Source organism: Oncorhynchus gorbuscha, linkage group LG04, assembly GCF_021184085.1.
Source record: "Oncorhynchus gorbuscha isolate QuinsamMale2020 ecotype Even-year linkage group LG04, OgorEven_v1.0, whole genome shotgun sequence".
Classification (NCBI taxonomy): Eukaryota; Metazoa; Chordata; class Actinopteri; order Salmoniformes; family Salmonidae; genus Oncorhynchus; species Oncorhynchus gorbuscha.
The window spans coordinates 50,539,468-50,561,758 of NC_060176.1; the positions used below are offsets into that span (position 1 = coordinate 50,539,468).

General features: G+C 44.3%; 1 protein-coding gene across 2 annotated transcripts in view; it reads left to right on the plus strand.

Moving 5' to 3' along the window:
• Positions 1-22,291, plus strand: part of LOC124034218 (septin-2-like) — a 48,051-nt gene that overhangs the window by 11,811 nt on the left and 13,949 nt on the right. For both annotated transcript variants that reach the window (XM_046347100.1, XM_046347101.1), the window contains 2 exons: positions 1,146-1,280; positions 1,568-1,685. In XM_046347100.1, the coding sequence (XP_046203056.1) occupies positions 1,146-1,280; positions 1,568-1,685 (253 nt within the window). The remainder of the gene's footprint in view (positions 1-1,145; positions 1,281-1,567; positions 1,686-22,291) is intronic.

Consider the following 22,291-nt stretch of genomic DNA (forward strand, 5'->3'; position numbering starts at 1 on the left):
TGACAGCTCTCAGTGGTGTTGGTAACAACAGTACATTTACATTTGACATTTTAGTCATTTAGCAGACACTCTTATCCAGAGCAACTTACAGGAGCAATTAGGGCAATTGAGTTTCTTGCCTAAGGGCACGTCAACAGATTTTTTAAACCTAGTGAGCTCGGGGATTTCAACCAGCGACCTTTCGGTTACGATGTTAACAGCTAGGCTACCTGCTGCCCCATTAGCAGGTGTTACGGATATGCTTACATCCATAGTTGGGATCATTCTATTTCAATTCCATTTCCATTCCTCTCAGAATTAGTCAAGGCATTTTTTCACAGTAGTGGCCTGAGTTATCTGGAGTTGCTATGGAATGGACCACAACACTACCTGGGTCCAATAGGGTGAGGTGAATATAGGTCAGAGGTAAACTGCATCCCAAATGGCACCCAATTTCCTATATAATAATGCACTACGTTTGACCAGAATAGTGCTCTATACACGGAATAGGGTGCCATTTGGGATGCAGACTGTGTTGATGTTAGTTCTGGCTGGGAGGGAAGCTGTAGGCGCCCTGCTAATGAACATGTTACCACGCCTACTGGCCCTGCAGGAAGTCATCAGAGAAAGCAGGTCAGATGGCAGAGATGATAGGCTGCATCTCAATACTCTGCAACAGCTTCCTTTTCTGGTCTCTTTTTCTCCATGTTGGTCTATGAGATGATAGGCTGCATCTCAATACAATGAAACAGCTTCCTTTTCTGGTCTCTTTTTCTCCATGTTGGTCTATGAGATGATAGGCTGCATCTCAATACAATGAAACAGCTTCCTTTTCTGGTCTCTTTTTCTCCATGTTGGTCTATGAGATGATAGGCTGCATCTCAATACAATGAAACAGCTTCCTTTTCTGGTCTCCTTTTCTCCATGTTGGTCTATGAGATGATATGCTGCATCTCAATACAATGAAACAGCTTCCTTTTCTGGTCTTTTCTTTCTCTTATCCCTGGTTTTCAAATTGGTGCAGATGAGATAGAAGAGGTGAGGAGATATAGCCAGTTTATGCATCCAAAATTCCACCGTCTATTTCTGGAGGTGGTTTTCTAGTGCAGATTGTGTCTCTGGTTGTTTTTTGTTTGATGTGTGTGTTCTGTCCTGTGTGTCCTCAGCTTTAAGACCATCATCCAGTACATTGATAACCAGTTTGAGCGTTACCTTCATGACGAGAGTGGCCTGAACCGCAGACACATCGTAGACAACCGAGTCCACTGCTGCTTTTACTTCATCTCTCCCTTTGGACACGGGTAAGAACACACACACACACACACACACACACACACACACACACACACACACACACACACACACACACACACACACACACACACACACACACACACACACACACACACACACACACACACACACACACACACACACACACACACACACACACACACACACACACACACTCACAGCTACCTCTAGTTCATACAACCATTTAGGCTAGGTAGGGGGGGACATAATGACTTTATACTTTTTATTTAGCTACTATTATATACTATTTGTATTTCTACCTGTCCCTGTCCAGTCTGAAGCCTCTGGATGTGGAGTTTATGAAGGCCATCCACAGCAAGGTCAACATCGTCCCTGTCATCGCTAAGGCTGACACACTCACACTGAAAGAAAGGGACCGCCTTAAGAAGAGGGTGAGTGGGACACGTGCACACACACACACATACATACGCATACACAAGCAATGTGACAAGCATGTCAGACATTCAAGAGTTTTCCCTCATTCCCCTATGTATTTATTTTTTACACAGGTGTAAAAAACATAGCATTGCCCCTCACTGAGATCACAATGGAACCAATGGAATTAGTGATGAGGTTGTTGCCAGAATGTTGAGGGCTGCATTAGCATCAGTTTGCTGTTCTGTGTTGTTTGTGTCCTGAGCCATATGGCACTGTCATTAGAAAGTAGATTATATAATAATAATAATAGAAATTAGATTCTTATCAGCACACTGGCAAGCTGGCTCAGAGGCAACTATGCAAGTTGAACATCCGTGATTGTGTGTGAATACACACACATTTGCCTGTGTGTGTGGGTGTGTACATTTTTAATGATGCAGCTTGATTACTGCTGGACAACAGCAGGCTTATTTAGAAGTGCAGAGAGAGATGGAGAGAAGAGAAAGAGAGGGGGGGGGCAGCAGGTAGCCCAATTTGTAAGTCGCTCTGGATAAGAGCGTCTGCTAAATGACTTAAATGTAAATGTAAATGTAGTGGTTAGAGCGTTGGGCCAGTAAACGAAAGGTTGCTAGATAGAATCCCTGAGCTGACAAGGTAAAAATCTGTCGTTCTGCCCCTGAACAAGGCAGTTAACCCACTTTCTAGGCAGTCATTGTACATAAGAATTTGTTCTTAACTGACCTACTTAAATAAAGGAAAAATAAATACAAATTAAATAGAGGGAGAGAGAGCACACAGATCTTGGTCAGTGTCCTTTCCTTCCAGATGCTTCCTATTGGAGCAGACCTGCATGCTTCTGGTTTCCTGATATCTGGTCTGACATCACACACACCATGAGAGGTTTGTTAAGCTGATATAGCCCACGCTAGGCAGAGGAGAATGAGGCTGTGTAAATAGGATTTCCTGCTTCTGTGATATCACTCCATCTCCCCTCATCCTCCTCTTATCTAATCTACTCCCTCCACTTTTGACTCTTGTGTTTGAGTCAGTTTATTTCAAATGTTTCAACGGTGCTTTTTTCTCTCTGGTGGGAGGGATTGCAACCAGATCCGGACAGGGCTTGCATGTGTGTGTGCACTTGTATGTGTGTGTGTGTGTGTGTGTGTAACATCCATCCAATATAATCACTAGTGAATATCTTATTGTCAAACTCCTGCCCACTACCCACTTCGTTTTGCCTGAGCGATCTCGTTAGCTATACTTTAACAAGTTTGTTTGCTTACCTAGCAGCTGGAGACACTCCCCCCTCCCCTCACTAACCCCTGTACTGGCCAGAACAGTCAGATACAGTCCCAGCTAGTATTGTATGTTCAGTCCCAGAACACCAACCAGCCTGTCTTTCAGACCCCAGAAACAGTGGTCTTTTCCCCCAGTGGGGAGGCCTCTGCTCTGGCATGTATGGGAGTGGGGCATGCCTGGCACTCAGGCTGGGAACAGCTCTCCTACCTGGGCTCCAGTGGAGGATGGCATACTCAGTCACTGTACAGCTGCTTTGTTGGAGGCCCAGGTCTGGACAGAGCTGGTTCTACAGGAGTGTGAGTATATGTATGTGTGACTGCAGACTCAGTCACTGTGAAGCAGCTTTGTTGAAGACTCACACAGTCTGGTTGTGTAAAGTGCTGATGTTACAGATTAGTAAAAACTCACACACACACACAATTCCTCAAACACATTTTTTTTTGTGTTTTTTTTGTTGCTTTTGACCAAATCAAATACACATGTTTAGCAGATGTTATTGTGGATGTAGCAAAATTATCTCTAAAGGGTGAGTGTCCTGACAGCCAGAGGGGATGGAATGGGGTGTGCGAGGGACAAATTGCACACCCTGTTCAACTGTCTAAAAACTCTGTCTGTCGCATTAGTTCCCATGGTCCACTTAGCGTTCCCATAACAACTGTCAGTTAACAAGCAATTAGGATAAACAGAATGGATAGCCTACACAGATGTGCACACTAACACATCTCAAACTCACATACAGTTTTACAAAAACGCAGGTCTATACACACACAAACCCCTTCTCATCTGCTCCACCGCCAACAAAACATATTAATTCCCCACCGGTTTAGTTCACAAGGGGGCACAAAAAAAACAGAAAAAAAGCCCATTGGGCGTCTACTACGAGAATACTAACCAAATGAATACAAGTAATTGTGAATTTCCATGAAGGCTGCTAGCTTTAGTTTTAGCATAGTTCTTGCCCCAAAAAACGTGATTTTTTTTTTTGTAAGTTAATTTACTTGTGTGGCTGCCAGCCAAATAGTGTTGCACTTCTGTTGTCATTTGATGAAAATTAGTTGCCAAAAGGGTTGCACTAATGTATTTTCTGTGAAGGAAAACTACAGTTGCACGTCCCTGATCACTCTATTGAAACAAAAATTCACTTGACCTTCAATATAAAATGCAACTCCTGTCAATACACAGCTTCCACTTTCTCCCGTTGTGCTATTTACAAACAAACCCATGACTGGCTCAACTGTTCTGGGGAACTACATAAGCTTCATCATTTAAAATAATGTGACAGGTGAAATTAAGAGCGCAATCTGCTTTATCTCCTAATGCATCGCACAAGTTGACTGCAGGTATTTTCTAAATAATAGCTAGAAATATTCAAATGTATTGAAAAACTAGTTTCAACATTATTGACAATATTGAAAACCATCCCGTGGCTATTTCCAAATACCTCGATATATGGTATACCGCTCAAGCCTAATAGTGAGTTACTACATAAATCATTATAGATAGGATGTGGGGGTCCATATTTAGGCATGGCACCAAGCTATCCATAAGGACCCATGTTCTTTTATTCCTTTCTTTTGTTATTTTTCGAGAATTTTTTAAGGGGGTAGATCAGCTTTAATATTGCAGGTAGTGTGTAGCTTCCATCAATGTAATAGTCTGCATCAACTCTCGGTCTTCCTTTCCTGTGGCAGTCCTCATGAGAGCAAGTTTCCTCATAGTGCTGTTTTTTGTAATTTCAAAGTTCTTGAAATGTTCTGCATTGACTGACCTTCATGTCTTAAAGTAATTATGGACTGTCATCTCTCTGTACTTATTTGAGTTGTTCCTGCCGTAACATGGACTTGGTCTTTTACCAAATAGGGCTATCTTCTGTATACCACCCCTACCAGGCTGTATCACATCCGGCCGTGATTGGGAGTCCCATAGGGCGGCGCACAATTGGCCCAGCATCGTCCGGGTTTGGTCGGTGTAGGCAGTCATTGTAAATAACAATTTGTTCTTAACTGACTTGCCTAATTAAATAAACGTTTAAATAAATAAACCTTGTCACAACAGAACTGATTGGCGCAAATACATTAAGAAGGAAAGAAATTCCACAAATTAACTTTTAACAAGGCACACCTGTTAATTAAAATGCATTCCAGGTGACTTCCTCATGAAGCTGGTTGAGAGAAATCCAAGAGTGTGCAAAGCTGTCAAAGCAAAGGGTGGCTATTTTGAAGAATCTCAAATATAAAATATATTTTGATTCAACACTTTTTTGGTTTCTACTTAATTCCATATCTGTTATTTCATAGTTTTGATGTCTTCACTATTATTCTACAATGTGGAAAATAGTAAAAATGAAGAAAAACCCTTGAATGAGTGGGTGTGTCCAAACTTTTGACTGGTACTTCTGAGAAGTAGCCGTTATGTACTATTTTACACCTAGGGTTACTATACATAACTTTAACCCATTTTATAAGAGATTCTCCAAAATTGAAATATTCCAGGCATTTATATATAAACTCCTGTGGTACCCATAGTCGTAGCATGTCAATCTTACCCATCGCTAAGCATCAATTACATTTATATTTCTATGGAAAAAAATATATATTTTTCCCAATCAGCCTCCTGGATGCTGAAAGTTATTGGCTCTTTGTCTTGAATCTTCCGGCCAAGGTAATGTTGTGATGCTTAAAGTCTACTCTACTCTAACTGCATGTTAATCTACAAGAGAAAGTATACAATCTGATGATTTACGCATCTTGGGTTTACTTGTTGTCCTTTGCACTGTTTGTTTCCCAGTTTAATCAGATAAGTAATTATATATACAGTACGTGCTTCTGTGGGCCCTGCCGAGCACCGTAGTTGAGTACCAGTCCCTTGCCAGACTAAGGCAGTTGGGTGCCCCTCCCCTGGTCAATACCACAGTAACTTAACAATTTCCATTTTTTTTTACAAAAACACATTTACTTGAAAAACTGTGCAGATGCAAGATTTGGTAACAGAATTAAGGTTTGTACTGTTTATGCCATCATTCTGTTACCATAGTGTCCATCTGCATTGTTCTTCAAGTAAATGTGTTTTTGTGAAATTTTCTGTGGAAATTGTTAAACGTAGTCCTTGTGCAGAGATGAATGGTTAGTTTAACTTTGCAATCATTGTTTTTTGTTTGACATATAAAGTGAAAAATCTGAGTCTGTGTCACCATGCAATTGCCCCCCTGCCATACTAGGGTAGTTGGGTGCCCCTCCCCTGTTAGACTAGGGTAGTACAATACCCCTCCCCTGCCATACTAGGGTAGTTGGGTGCCCCTCCCCTGTTAGACTAGGGTAGTACAATACCCCTCCCCTGCCATACTAGGGTAGTTGGGTGCCCCTCCCCTGTTAGACTAGGGTAGTACAATACCCCTCCCCTGCCATACTAAGGTAGTTGGGTGCCCCTCCCCTGTTAGACTAGGGTAGTACAATACCCCTCCCCTGCCATACTAGGGTAGTTGGGTGCCCCTCCCCTGTTAGACTAGGTAGTACAATACCCCTCCCCTGCCATACTAGGGTAGTTGGGTGCCCCTCCCCTGTTAGACTAGGGTAGTACAATACCCCTCCCCTGCCATACTAGGGTAGTTGGGTGCCCCTCCCCTGTTAGACTAGGGTAGTACAATACCCCTCCCCTGCCATACTAGGGTAGTACAATACCCCTCCCCTGTTAGACTAGGGTAGTACAATACCCCTCCCCTGTTAGACTAGGGTAGTACAATACCCCTCCCCTGTTAGACTAGGGTAGTACAATACCCCTCCCCTGCCATACTAGGGTAGTACAATACCCCTCCCCTGCCATACTAGGGTAGTACAATACCCCTCCCCTGCCATACTAGGGTAGTACAATACCCCTCCCCTGCCATACTAGGGTAGTACAATACCCCTCCCCTGCCATACTAGGGTAGTTGAGTACCGGTCTTTCTATTGAGGTCAGAGAAGCAGCAGCCAAGAAGCTACCAGAAATCATTGGTTTAATGACTAAAGTGTTTTCCCTAAAGTGTTTTTCACTGGCCACATTCTCACCATTTTTACGTTGTTTGTCCGTCAGCTAAATGTGTTGCCCTCCCTTCATCCCCAGTCCTACGCTGTCTGTATTATTTGGGGGAAAGAGCTTGTAGAGAACAATATACATTTCCTGCAATGGGTCAAGACTATTCCGCCGACAAGACGCAGCCTGCCGCCCTGCGCAATATAAACCTTTGAATAAACCTTGCTCTCGTTCTCTCGCCATTCCTTTCTTTTGTTCTCTCCTTCTCTCCCCTTTTACTTTGTTCTCCCTGCTTTTTCTTTCCCCCCCTCTCTCCTTCACCCTTCTTTATTCTTTGTAATGCCAGTTCTATTTCTAATACTTGTTTCAATGTGTCATTTATGGGATATGTCTTAGGGCGAGTCACAAGCTCGAAGAATTCAATCACACAGTCTGTTGAAGACAGACAGGTTGAGTGGCGAATGAGGTGAGCCCCTCTCCTCAATAAAGGGAACCATTCGCCCGCCAACTGGTCATTCTCGCCTTTCTTCCTTGCGGTAGTGTCTGCGCTCACTAAAAGCTCTCATCAGCACGAATTGATTGTCATTCTACTGAACTGTCAGGTGAACCGTGAGGTTAACACTGCCAAACATAGGACCTCAGCTCCTGTTGATTACATTTCTAATTTAGTCATTTAGCAGACACTCTTATCCAGAGCAACTTACAGTTAGTGCAGTCGTCTTAATAAGATACTGTAGCTAGGTGGGATAACCACATATCTCAGTCATAGTAAGTACAGTTTTCCTCACTAAAGTAGCTATCAGCAAAGTCTGTTTAGCTAACGTCACATGGCTAGTTATTGAGACTTGGTTAGCCCTCGCCTCAAGGCTTTAGCTAAGGGCTAGCTGTCACCGCAAAGCTTAGCTAACCAGTGTAACTCGCCACAAGTCTAGCTACACTAAACAAGCTTTTCTACCTGCAAGGGTAGAATTGCTGGCTCTCCTCTCACGTTTAGCACAACACACTCACGGCTGTGTTGACCAGACTGACTGCCCTAGCTTCACAGCTCGACGGTCGAGAGACACGCATGGTTCACCGAGAGACAAAGATAGCATGCTCATTCTCTGGCTAGAAGTGTGCTAACTAGCTAGGCTGTTAACATTTACATTTACATTTACATTTAAGTCATTTAGCAGACGCTCTTATCCAGAGCGACTTACAAATTGGTGCATTCACCTTATGACATCCAGTGGGACAGTCACTTAACAATAGTGCATCTAAAACTTAGGGGGGGTGGGGTGAGAGGGATTACTTAACCTATCCTAGGTATTCCTTAAAGAGGTGGGGTTTCAGGTGTCTCCGGAAGGTGGTGATTGACTCCGCTGTCCTGGCGTCGTGAGGGAGTTTGTTCCACCATTGGGGGGGCCAGGGCAGCGAACAGTTTTGACTGGGCTGAGCGGGAGCTGTACTTCCTCAGTGGTAGGGAGGCGAGCAGGCCAGAGGTGGATGAACGCAGTGCCCTTGTTTGGGTGTAGGGCCTGATCAGAGCCTGGAGGTACTGAGGTGCCGTTCCCCTCACAGCTCCGTAGGCAAGCACCATGGTCTTGTAGCGGATGCGAGCTTCAACTGGAAGCCAGTGGAGAGAACGGAGGAGCGGGGTGACGTGAGAGAACTTGGGAAGGTTGAACACCAGACGGGCTGCGGCGTTCTGGATGAGTTGAAGGGGTTTAATGGCACAGGCAGGGAGCCCAGCCAACAGCGAGTTGCAGTAATCCAGACGGGAGATGACAAGTGCCTGGATTAGGACCTGCGCCGCTTCCTGTGTGAGGCAGGGTCGTACTCTGCGGATGTTGTAGAGCATGAACCTACAGGAACGGGCCACCGCCTTGATGTTAGTTGAGAACGACAGGGTGTTGTCCAGGATCACGCCAAGGTTCTTGGCGCTCTGGGAGGAGGACACAATGGAGTTGTCGACCGTGATGGCGAGATCATGGAACGGGCAGTCCTTCCCCGGGAGGAAGAGCAGCTCCGTCTTGCCGAGGTTCAGCTTGAGGTGGTGATCCGTCATCCACACTGATATGTCTGCCAGACATGCAGAGATGCGATTCGCCACCTGGTCATCAGAAGGGGGAAAGGAGAAGATTAATTGTGTGTCGTCTGCATAGCAATGATAAGAGAGACCATGTGAGGTTATGACAGAGCCAAGTGACTTGGTGTATAGCGAGAATAGGAGAGGGCCAAGAACAGAGCCCTGGGGGACACCAGTGGTGAGAGCGCGTGGTGAGGAGACAGATTCTCGCCACGCCACCTGGTAGGAGCGACCTGTCAGGTAGGACGCAATCCAAGCGTGGGCCGCGCCGGCCCAACTCGGAGAGGGTGGAGAGGAGGATCTGATGGTTCACAGTATCGAAGGCAGCCGATAGATCTAGAAGGATGAGAGCAGAGGAGAGAGAGTTAGCTTTAGCAGTGCGGAGCGCCTCCGTGATACAGAGGAGAGCAGTCTCAGTTGAATGACTAGTCTTGAAACCTGACTGATTTGGATCAAGAAGGTCATTCAGAGAGAGATAGCGGGAGAGCTGGCCAAGGACGGCACGTTCAAGAGTTTTGGAGAGAAAAGAAAGAAGGGATACTGGTCTGTAATTGTTGACATCGGAGGGATCGAGTGTAGGTTTTTTCAGAAGGGGTGCAACTCTCGCTCTCTTGAAGACGGAAGGGACGTAGCCAACGGTCAGGGATGAGTTGATGAGCGAATGCTAGGTGAATGCTAGCTAGCTCACACTTTGCTCGAGGAATAGTATTTCTCGCAGCCACAGAGCCTGCTACCCCTACACAGTGAGAACCTAGCAGGCCTCCTGCCCCCTCAGCACCGGCACACCCGTGCCCATGCGAGGGGATTATTGCAGGCAAGGATACACACCCCATGTGTATCGCCTGCTTGGGTTTTGAGCACGCTAACCCCGAATTCTGCAAGCATTGTAAGGCACTGCCTGCAAACTGCCTTCATCAGTGAGTGCGAAGAGCAACCTCGAAACAAGACTCTTCGCCCTCACAGCCTTCGGGCAATGAGGCTAACCCACAAATCCTTCCCTCCTTGGAGGAAGCTAATTAATATGGGGCCCTCGATTCACTGTATCAAAACTAAACAGCGGGCAAGAAGGATGAGAACCTCGATATCGATGAGGAAGAAATACTCAAAATCATTGAGGCGGAGAAATCTCAAGCCCTCTTCTGCCCTCTGCAGCATCAGCACCTAACGAAAATGTTGGGCTTATCAACATCTAAATGGGCAGCGACCAGGCTCGGATTCAACTGTTGAAATTTAGTTCACAATCTAAAATAACACCTAGGTTTTTTACCTGGTGTTTTATCTTTATTGTCCATGAATTAAAATGTGCAGCTAGATTCTCTGTCTGCTTTGGCTCTAACAATAAGGACCTCGGTCTTGTCTTGATTTAGCTGGAGGAAGTTGTGAACCATCCAAGTATTTAAATCACTAATGCAATCTAATAATATATCCATGGAGCTAAAATCCTCTAGTGTTGTGTATCGTCTGCGTAGCTGTGAAAATAAATGCTGTGCCTTCTGATAACGCTGCCAAGGGGTAACATATATAAACTGAACACTACCGGACCCAAAATTTAGCCTTGTGGAACGTGCAATATGTATTTCCTCTGAGTTACGCCCCATTCTGGACCTACGGATCATCAACAGCTTTCTGAGAAAGTTCACGTTCCATATGCTTATGCTCAACGAGCTGTCTCAATCTATTCGTCAAGGCGACTGGTTCACTTCAGTCAACCTGCCGGACGCTTTTACATATGCATTCTGCCCGGAGGTTTCTCAGGTTTGCCTTTCAAGGCACAGCCTACGGAGACCTTGTGGTTTCCTTAGGGCTAGCACTTGCTCCTCATTTGTTCAGCAAGTGTGTGGAGGCAGCTCTAGCATCCCTGAGAGCCAGGATGCTAAGAGTCTCTGACTACATAGAAGATGACCTGCTTTGCTCCCCTTCACAGGAGCAAGTGGTACGAGGCACGGCTTTCCTTGCAACCCACCTAACCGAGTTAAGGTTCAAGATATTCCAGATAAAAGAGCTGTTTGGTGCCCACACAGAGAATGGAATATCCAGGTGTCAAACTGGATTTTCTCTCTTATCGGGCTACACTATCGGACGACCGCGTCATGTTGTACCCAACAGTGCCTCGCCATATTCAACAGGAGGCGCTCGGTCACGCTCAGAACGTGTATCTGAGTTCTGGGGTTGATGGCGTCCACCATCTCAGTAGTACAGCTTGGACTACTGAGAATGAGAGACTCTGGGTTGCTGCCCTTCGTCTGTGTCCACAACGGCACCGCAATCGGGCTTTTCTCTCAGCTCTCCGTCACTGGACGAGCCCCTCGATCTTTGTTTCAGGCACTCCCCTAGGGGTACTGTCATTGACGAAGGTGGTGATGACAGACACGTAACTCACAGGGTGGGGCACAGTTCACGAGGGAAGAGCAATAAATGGATTGTGGTTCCCACATCTTTGCCATTGTCATATAAATGACCTCAAACTGCTGACAGTGTTTCATGCATTGATACAGTTTCTGCCCTTCATTTGAAATTGTCACATCCTTGTCAGGACAGACAATACGACTCTACATGTTTCCTCCTCTATGATTGATTCTCCTCAACAAGGCATAGTAGCCCCTCGATGGCCAGGCAGGTTGTGGTTAGCGGAGATCATTCTCCTGCTTTATGAAGATCCCTGACAATTACACAGGGATCTTTTGACCCAGGCGAACAGAGAGATTTCACACCCTCACCCGGAACCCATGGCCCTCTGGGCCTGGATACATCTTCATTCGACAGGCTTGCCTCGGAGTCATTGAGACTATCCAGAGTGCAAGAGCCTCTTCAACACGCTCACTGTATGGACAAAAGTGGTGTGTTTTTTTTAAAAGTGGTGTGACCGAAAACATATTCCTTTCCAATGCTCTTTAACTAAAAGTTTTATACTTCTTGCACAGCCTTTTGGACTATGCAATGATTTGGTTTGTCAATTAATTTTGGCCCTCTTCTATACCGCCTGTAATGTGCTGCACTACAATTCCCAGCAAGCATTGCTAGTGCCAACATTCTAAGCCAAAGGCAGTGCATTGAAACACGAACACTCCTCCTCCCAGACCCACACACACACACACACATCACCCACGAGTCAGCCAGTGCACTGTATCATATCATCACTAAACATTTGCAGCTGCTCAACTGCCCTTAACTTCTTTGGGATAGGGCGCAGCATTTTCATTTTTGGATGAATAGCGTGCCCAAGGTGAACTGCCTGTTACTCAGTCCCAGATGCTAATATTTGCACAGTATTATTAGTATTGGATAGAAAACACTCTGGAGTTTCTAAAACTGTTTGAATTATGTCTCTGAGTATAACATAACTCATATGGCAGGCAAAAACCTGAGAAAAAATCTAAACAGGAAGTGGGAGATCTGAGGTTGGTCGTTTTTGAACTCTCCCCTATCGAATACACAGTGGGATATGGGTTATTTTGCACTTCCTAAGGCTTCCACTAGATGTCAACCATATTTAGAACGTTGTTTCAGGCTACTCCTGTGAAGGGGGGCCGGATAAGAGCTGTTTGACTAAGGGCTCTTCCAGCAGCCTCGTTCTCAGCGCTTTCACATGAGAGGTATCTCTCGTTTCATTGCTTTTCTACAGACAATGGAATTCTCCGGTTGGAACATTATTGAACATTTATGATAAAAACATTCTAAAGATTGATTCTATACTTAGTTTGACAAGTTTCTTCGACCTGTAATATGACTTTTTGAATTTTTCGTCCGACTGGACCAGAACGCGCTTTTGGATTTGTTTACCAAACGCCCTAACAAAAGAAGCTATTTGGACATAAATGGACATCAATTATGGACACTATCGAACAAAACAAACATTTATTGTGGAACTGCGATTTCTGGGAGTGCATTCTGATGAAGACCATCAAAGGTAATTGAATATTTATAATGCAATTTATGACTAATGTTGACTACCCAACATGGCGGATATTTCTCTGGCTGGTTTGGGCTCTGAGTGCCGTTCTCAGATTATGCTTTTTCCGTAAAGTTTTTTTTAAATCTGACACAGCGGTTGCATTAAGGAGAAGTGTATCTAAAGTTCCATGCATAACACTTGAATTTTCATCAACATTTTATAATGAGTATTTCTGTGAATTCATGTGGCTCTCCGCTATATCACTGCATGTTTTGGAACTACTGAACATAACACGCCAATGTAAAATAAGATTTTGGGATATAAATATGAACTTTACCAAACAAAACATAGATGTATTGTGTAACATGAAGTCCTATGAGTGTCATCTGATGAAGATGATCAAAGGTTAGTGATGAATTTTCTCTCTATTTGTGATTTTTGTGACTCCTCTCTTTGGCTGGAAAAATGGCTGGGTTTTTCTGTGAGTTGGTGGTGACCTAACAATCGTTTGTGGAGCTTTCGCTGTAAAGCATTTTTTAAATCAGACACTGTGGCTGGATTAATGAGAATTTTACCTTTAAAATGGTGCCTAATACTTGTATGTTTGAGAAATTTGCTTTATGAGATTTCTGTTGATTTGTATTTGGCGCTCTGCAATTTCATTGGCTGTTGCGAAGTGGAACCCCATTCCTAAACAGGTTAATGTCACTGACCGAGTCTTCTACCGGACCAAAAGTTGAAAGTGTTTTAGGCTAAATGTCGATGCAAGTTTTGGTTCCAATGTACATTGAAAATGTAATCTTGGTTATCAAAAATGTATTAGATAAAGGATTCATACCAAAGTATACATTACTACTAAAGGACACATAATTTAATCAACATTCGAGTCATCTACTTTATGAAATTACACAGCCTGATGCACTCGCATCTAACTGCGCTGTTTGTGTGTCCCATTTATAGTGCACAGACACATGCCACAGTCCTAGGATACTAAAATGTTGCAGTCTGGCTTCGTTTTTTAAAGCTTTACAATAAATAACCCAAAAAACAAAACCTGCATCAAAACACCATGCAAATAGAAAACATGTAGGCCTATTACAGCGACATTTGAGCAGTAGCCTAGGCTGGCTAATCAACTGCAAGACATTTTGAGCGCACCATACAGTATTGCTGCATTCAACTGCACCAGGGATCCATCCCATGCAGCGCGAAAAATGAAAAACATGTTTTAAGTTTAAATGTTATTGTTACATCAGCATAGTGAACCTACCTACGTTTTTGCTATAGGCAGTTTTTAAATACTTTTTAATTAGGTCGCAGCATATTATTTATATCTGCAAGGACAGCAGGAAAGGCTGGACAAATATGTGCGATATGAGCCACATTCTTTCATATTAGTGAAACTAACAAACCGTGACTACTGAGGTGCTATGTGCACTAAGTCCAAACAGAAACAATATCCCATAAACCACAAGTGGAAAAAATGCTACTTAAGTATGATCCCCAATTAGAGACACCGATAACCAGCTGCCTCTAATGGGAATCATACAAATCACCAACATAGAAAATAAACATAGAACCCCACATAGAAAATATAAACTAGAACAACCCCCCAGTCACGCCCTGACCTACTCTACCATAGAAAATAAAAGCTTTATGGTCAGAACGTGACATGATCTCTTGTTTTATTTATGTTAAAATGCTATATACAGCATCCTACAATATGTGTGTTTATAAGTGGACTTTTATAAAGTGCCATATTTTGTATCTAAAACAATGGGCAGTTTGAGTTGCAGTTGTATGCAGGTCTTTTTCTAAAAGCAAATGTATAGGCTATGTCTGCCTGTGAATTAGTAGTTTTTTCAATATTGCCTGTGCTGTGATTGAGTTTGACACCCCTGTTTTGGACAGAGGGAAGGTGTTCCCCACTGTTAAGGTCTATCTAGCCGCTATCTCTGCCTGTCACATAGGCTTCGACAACAACACAATAGGGAAACACCCTCTGTTATGTCGTTTCATGAAGGGAGCACGTCGCTTACGCCCAGTCTCCAAGCCTTTAGCCGCATCTATCTATTGTGCTTGAGGTGATTTCTCAGCAACCTTTTGAGCTGCTGGAAAGCATGGAGTTGAAATATTTCTCCTTGTAAGGGCTGATTGCCCTTACATCCATAAAGCAGTGAGTGAGCTGCACTGTAAGTACACCATTCGTGCCTAGAGTTCAACCCAGGGTTATCCCGTGGGTCCCATTCTTCTTTGCAGATCCTTTCAAGCTCTGTCAGATTGGATGGGGAGCGTTGCTGCACAGCTATTTTCAGGTCTCTCCAGAGATGTTTGATCGGGTTCAAGTCCAGGCTCTGGCTGCCACTCAAGGACATTCAGAGACTTGTCCCAAAGCCACTCATGCGTTGTCTTGGCTGTGTGCTTAGGGTTGTTGTCCTGTTGGAAAGTGAACCTTCACCCCAGTCTGAGGTCCTGAGCGCTCTGGAGCAGGTTTTCATCAAGGATCTCTCTGTACTTTGTTCAGTTCATCTTTCCCTCGATCCTGACTAGTCTCCCAGTCCCTGCCGCTGAAAAACATCCCCATAGCATGATTCTGCCACCACCATGCTTCATCGTAGGGATGGTACTGGCCAGGTGATGAGCGGTACCTGGTTTCTCTCCCGACGTGTCGCTTGGCATTCAGGCCAAAGAGTTCAGTCTTGGTTTCATCAGACCAGAGAATCTTGTTACTCATGGTCTGAGAGTCCTTTAGGTGCCTTTTGGCAAACCCCAAATGGGCTGTCATGTGCCTTTTACTGAGAAGTGGCTTCCATCTGGCCACTCTATCATAAAGGCCTGATCGGTGGAATGCTGCAGAGATGGGTGTCCTTCTGGAAGGTTCTCTCATCTCCACAGAGGAACTCTGGAACTCCGTTAGAGTGACCATCGGGTCTTGGTCACCTTCCTGACCAAGGCCCTTGTTCCTCGATTGCTCAGTTTTGCCGGGCGGCCAGCTCTAGGAAGAGTCTTTGCGGTTCCTAACTTCTTCCATTTAAGAATGATGGAGGTCAGTGTGTTCTTCGGGACCTTGAATGCTGCAGAAATGTTTTGGTTCCCTTCCCCAGATCTGTGCCTCAAAACAATCCTGTCTTGTAGCTCTAAGGACAATTCCTTCGACCTCGTGGCTTGGTTTTTGCTCTGACATGCACTGTCAACTGTGGGACCTTATATTTGTTTAATCATGTTTAATCAATTGAATTTACCACAGGATGATCATTGGAAACAGAATGCACAGGAGCTCCATTTTGAGTCTCATAGCAAAGGGTCTGAATACATATGTAAATAAGTTATTTCAGTTAGTTTTTTTCATTAGCAAACATTTCTAAAAAGCTGTTTTTGCTTTGCCATTATGGGGTATTGTGTGTAGATTTGAGGGATTAAACATTTTTAGAATAAGGCTGTAATGTAACAGAATGTGGAAAAAGTGAAGGGGTCTGAATACTTAACAAATGCACTGTATATGGTGTGGCAGGTAGCCTAGCAGAGCAGGGGTTTACAGCCCCCGGAGGGCCTGAAGGCTCATTCCACCAGAGGTATGGCTACCTCTTGGGCTCTGTTCAAAGGCATCTCTTAACAAGAGATTTGCGAGGCAGCATGTTGGGCCACCCCTGATACTTTTGAGGTTTTACCGACTGGATCTCACTGCACCTTCAATGGTGCATATTGTCCTCGGTATCGGAGCCTCTGAGGGGTGATGCTGGTGGAGCTACCCTTGTTTCGGAGAACATGTCTGAGTTACGGGAGTGGGCCATATCCCATAAGTGACACATCAAAACAAGTATTAGAAATATAGGGTCTATGAGAATATGAGTGAGATGTGTCGCTGCTTTCTCCTACTCGCAAGAGCGCAAAGAAGAGACGCATGCTTGAGAATGACAAGTTGGCAGGCGAGTGGCTCCCTTTATTGAGGAAAGGAGCTCACCTCATTCGCTACTCGACCTGTCTGTCTCCAACAGACTCTGTGTGATTGGATTATTTGAGATTGTGACCCGCCCTAAGGCATATCCCATAAGTGACGTATCTCATTCATATTCACATTGAACCGGGGTTAAGCAAGTAACCCTACGTTTCCCTGGCTGAAATCAGTGGCCTTGTGGTTAGAGTGTCTGACCTCAGATTGGAAGGTTGTGAGTTCAATCCCTGGCTGAGTCATACCAAAGGCTGTAAAAATGGGACCTGATGCGTCTCCGCTTGGCACTCAGCAAGGAGATAGATTGGGGGTAAGGCCCTGCGATAGAATAGTGTCCTGTCCAGGGGGTGTACTTGTACATCAAGCTGCCTCATGCTACAGGAAATAGGCTCCTGCCCATGCAAGGCTACTTACTTACTGTGACCTGGGGGGCTTTACTCATAAACTCATATTACTCTCTATATGATCAGATTTTATACAGGAGCTGGTTTAGACTGGATTTTATTGAAATAATATGAGAATACAGAATTCTCGCATATCAGCTATAATGGACATTTAGCATTTCTAGACTGATATATGAAAAAGAAAATACAATGTTTATTCAGCAATGGGTTTTAAATGATATTGATGAGGGATGGCATGTAGTGCTAGTACACTGTACTGTATGTACTCACTAACCTGCTGTATCTGTATAGTAGAACTTGAGTTGGGTATTTGACTGCAACTGCTACTAGTAGTTTAAGTACTCTGAGACGGTACATGGCCTCTATAGTTTGAAGGGAGGAAGAGGTCAGAGAGGGCTAGAGAGCTCAGGAGGAGTTCTATTCTTGCACCGAGCCAGGGGACAACCAATTGTTCAGCCCTCTCCCCTTCTCTCTCCCCCGTCCACTCCTGTTCTCACGGAAGGCAGTTTGGCCATGCAGCTGCCATATTTCACCCAGGCCACGGCCTGTGGTGCTGTCACAGCTTTCCCGTCATTGTCTCGCTCCTGTCGACTCCCCCATGAATCCTCAGTCCTCTCAGCCCTGCTGCTACTGTGTGAACTAGCTCGACTACATCCCCACAGGGATCCTGGGGGGGTCTTAACTTTTCTTGGCGCCTTGTTTGAAGTGCTGTCACCATGAAAATGTTTAAGATTAACAGCATACATATTTAATCCAAAGATGGTAGATATGGCTTATTTGATGGATATTACTTACCAAGCCAAGCAGACAGACCCGGTGCCAGGATAGGCCTAAAGTGACTAAGGGGGGCAGTTGAAATCGGTGAGGGGGCACAATTTTTGGGGGTTCTTCCATTGGAATCTTATTGAATTCTGCTTATCATGCTATATCACAATAAACATAAAGTTTGAATGCCGAGACTCTGAGACCATTGAGTGCTTTTGAAGTGACAGGTTGGCGCAAAATCTGTAGCCCATCTGCACTGTATCAGCACAATGGACAGCGCCCTACACACTAAAGCAAGGCCATTTTGGCAATTAATATAGGCTATACGGGTAATTCACATATCATAAACAGCCTATGGGAATACAGCTGTACACACAGCTGTTTTACGATTGCAAATAACTAAAACATAGCCTACTACAGTGAGATGCAACAAGGTGTCTTGCCAAATAAACAGGCCTATAGGCCCGCTTCAAACATGGGAAATCACGCAGCTTATGTGTTCAGAAGCACGTTGCGATATGGCACTTCTGTGGATCAAATTCGACTCACCCAAGTATTCAATGAAGTAATCCCGGCCAACCATAAACATGTATGTCCAATACGTGCAGTTCTATTTACAACCGGGAAAAACAATAGGCTACCAAGTGCCTACATTCTATTTCTATGGTTATTTATTTCTATGATGATACATACTGATATGTAGCTATACCCAAGGGCGACATTTGGGTTCTTGCATTTGAATTATATTGAATTCTGTTTTATATCACACTATAGCACAATAAACATACACGTTTTACAACAATGATGTGCAGAATGGCGTCTTGGAACGCACAACTTGTCGATTCTTGTCACGGATGGCTATTTTCTTGTCTCCACTCAGAAAGGAGATGTGTTCTGTCTCCTAGAGATGAATGTACTTTGGTGCAAAAAGTGCAAATCAATCCCAGAACAACAGCAAAGGACCTTGTGAAGATGCTGGAGGAAACAGGTACAAAAGGATCTATATCCACAGTTAAATGAGTCCTATATCGACATAACCTGAAAGGCCGCTCAGCAAGGAAGACACCATAAAAAAGCCAGACTACGGGTTGCAACTGCACATGGGGACAAAGATCATACTTTTTGGAGAAATGTCCTCTGGTCTGATGAAACAAAAATAGAACTGGCCATAATGACCATCGTTATGTTTGGAGGAAATAGGGGGAGACTTGCAAGCTGAAGAACACCATCCCAACCGTGAAGCACGGGGGTGGCAGCATCATGTTGTGGGGGTGCTTTGCTGCAGGAGGGACTGGTGCACTTCACAAAATAGATGGCATCATGAGGTAGGGAAAATTATGTGGATATATTGAAGCAACATCTCAAGACATCTGTCAGGAAGTTAAAGCTTGGTCGCAAATGGGTCTTCCAAATGGACAATGACCCCAAGCATACATCCAACGTTGTGGCAAAATGCCTTAAGGACAACAAAGTCAAGGTATTGGAGTGACCATCACAAAGCCCTGACCACAATCTTATAGAAAATTTGTGGGCAGAACTGAAAAAGCGTGTGCGAGCAAGGAGGCCTACAAACCTGACTCAGTTACACCAGCTCTGTCAGGAGGATTGGGCCAAAATTCAACCAACTTATTGTGGAAGCTTGTGGAAGGCTACCTGAAATGTTTGACCCAGGTTAAACCATTTGAAGGCAATGCTACCAAATACTAATTGAGTGTATGTAAACTCTTGACGCACTGGGAATGTGATGAAAGAAATAAAAGCTGAAAGAAATCATTCTCTCTACTATTATTCTGACATTTCACATTCTTAAAATAAAGTGGTGATCCTAACTGACCTAAGACAGGGAATTTCTACTAGGATTAAATGTCAGGAATTGTGAAAAACTGAGTTTAAATGTATTTGGCTAAGGTATATGTAAACTTCCGACTTCAACTGAATCTAGTACCGGAGTAATACAGAGTAGCTCAAAACATTACTAATCACAAATTACTCAAGGGATCATGATAATTTTCTGGTAAAAAAATATGTTTACACCCCTATTTTGAAAGTGAGTGTGCAGCTGCTCCGTTTGCTCCATTGCTCAGGCACCTATCTTAGCATAGCAATGTACCTCAGTCTCCAGGCTCATACAGTTGCTGTGGAGTACAGTTAGCTAGTCAGCAAGCTGCTAAGTTATAGCTAGCCAGTCAGTCCTACATACACTGTAGTTGGCTTAGCCTAGCATTAGCCTCAATGATCTGGATACTAGCATTCATTGGTGCAGTTAGCCAAAGACCTTTTATTGCCTCCTCAAGGCCTGCACTGTTTCTCTTTCATCCTTTAAGCTTCTAATGGGTATTTTCCAACACAAATACTCAGTGATGATGACCTCATCCTTACTCAGCCCTCTCTGCTGTGTTTGTCCGTGTCTGTGTGGTCGTTGCCCAGTCCCTTTCCTCCCTGGGACGCAGGTGTATTTATTTTTCTGCCCTGTGGCAGTCATTGTGCCAGGGCATGCCTGCACTTCTGCAGAATTTAAAACAATAAATACACGTTTCCCTCCATGGAGAGAAAATGACTTCAACACACACATACCTCTTCAGGAGTGGATTAGGAACAGGCCTTTTACAGTGAGATAACAGCCAGTTTCCTTGCGTTTGGAACATTTTACGGTCACTGTCTGAAGTGACCTTCCCGACACCCCTTCTAAAGAAAGACATATCATTTGTTATGTTTAATAGACTAATATAAGGAATGATATTAGTTTAATAGTTTCTTTGATTGTAAAACTGTTCAAACTCTTTTGAAACTGTGAAACTGCACTGTGACAACCAGAACCAGACGGAGGTATTTTCATAAGCCCCTTTCAAACTCTTAAACTGATATGTTCTTTGGTGATTATAGCATATATACAGTACATTACTACATGGCTTAATTAATGCTGTGTGTATTGTACTCTCCTTCACTCTCTGTGATCATAGGTTGAGGTGGGTGGTCTGTGGCTCAGTCGAGAAGGGGGGGGGGTGTACTTTCATTCCGTTTCCTTTTTTATATTAAGCGTTAATCCCACCAGTTACCTTGGTAACTGTCTGCCCCCCACCCCTCCACTCCCATGCCCCCTGGCTGGGCAGACCCACTAGGGCCTGTCCAGTCTGCCTGGTACAGTAATTACAGGAAGGACCTCTGCTCTAATGGTCCAGTGACTAGGTCAGGAATGCCGATTTGATGTCTTTGTTTAAGTGCTCTTTCAGAACGAGTCACTCGTTGCTTCACCTCTTTCAGTTCTAATCTGAAAGAAATAAGAAAGCTACTTTGTTTTCCAAGGCAGAGCTGTGAGGAGCTCTGTTAGCCTGGGCACCTGTACACCTGCATGCTACAGTACATTACTGTCTGGGCAGCTAGAGTATGGTGCAGGCATCAGGATGTCTGTATGAGGATGTGTCCCAGATGGCATCCTATTCCCTATATAGTGCAATACTTTTAACCAGAGCCCTATGACTGAGTGTATGATTGCTACAGAATTACCTGGAGCTTCCTAGGCCCCGGGGTAAGGGTCCATGGGTGCTATAGATGAAGCAGGGACAGGGAGTCAGAGAGGCTAGTTCTGTAATGTTGAAAGGGTGGGGCACCCTCTCCCTGGCCATCTCGCTCCACCTCTCCTCTCCCCACACTCTCTCGCTCTCTCGCTCTCTCGCCCTCTCGCTCTCTCTCCTCTGCTTCTCCATCTGACGCCTGATTTATTTCAGCCCAAGAGCTGGGGCTGCAGAGAGAGAGGTGTGTCTGTGGAGGGGGTGGTGTTGGGTTCTAACACTCTCAGTCTGCTCCCCTCAGAGTGAGTATTGTTGGGGCTATGTCACACCCGCTGACTCCATGGGGGCAGCAGGAGGGTTAGTCTCAAGACATTTCCTGGAAAAGCTAAATCATTTTGGATATAAAGTTAACAAGTTCAGTTTTGAATTAAAGTTGTTTTTGAGTGAGGGACCTAGTGGAATCTAACAAGGAGTCAGCGTTTTGTCCACTTACTGACTCCCACGTTAGATGTGTAATGTGTGTGAGCCCAGTCAGTAAGAGCATGTGTGTGTGAGCCCAGTCAGTGGTAAAACAAAACAATAATCCATTTGTTGTTATTATTAATCTGTTCTATTATGTTATTATTATGTTGTTGTCAACATCATTGTGTATTGGATAGGTTTTTTACAGTGGCTCAAGAGGCTTTGGTCTGTAATGTTACATAAAGCTTATATCAAGGTTTTCCC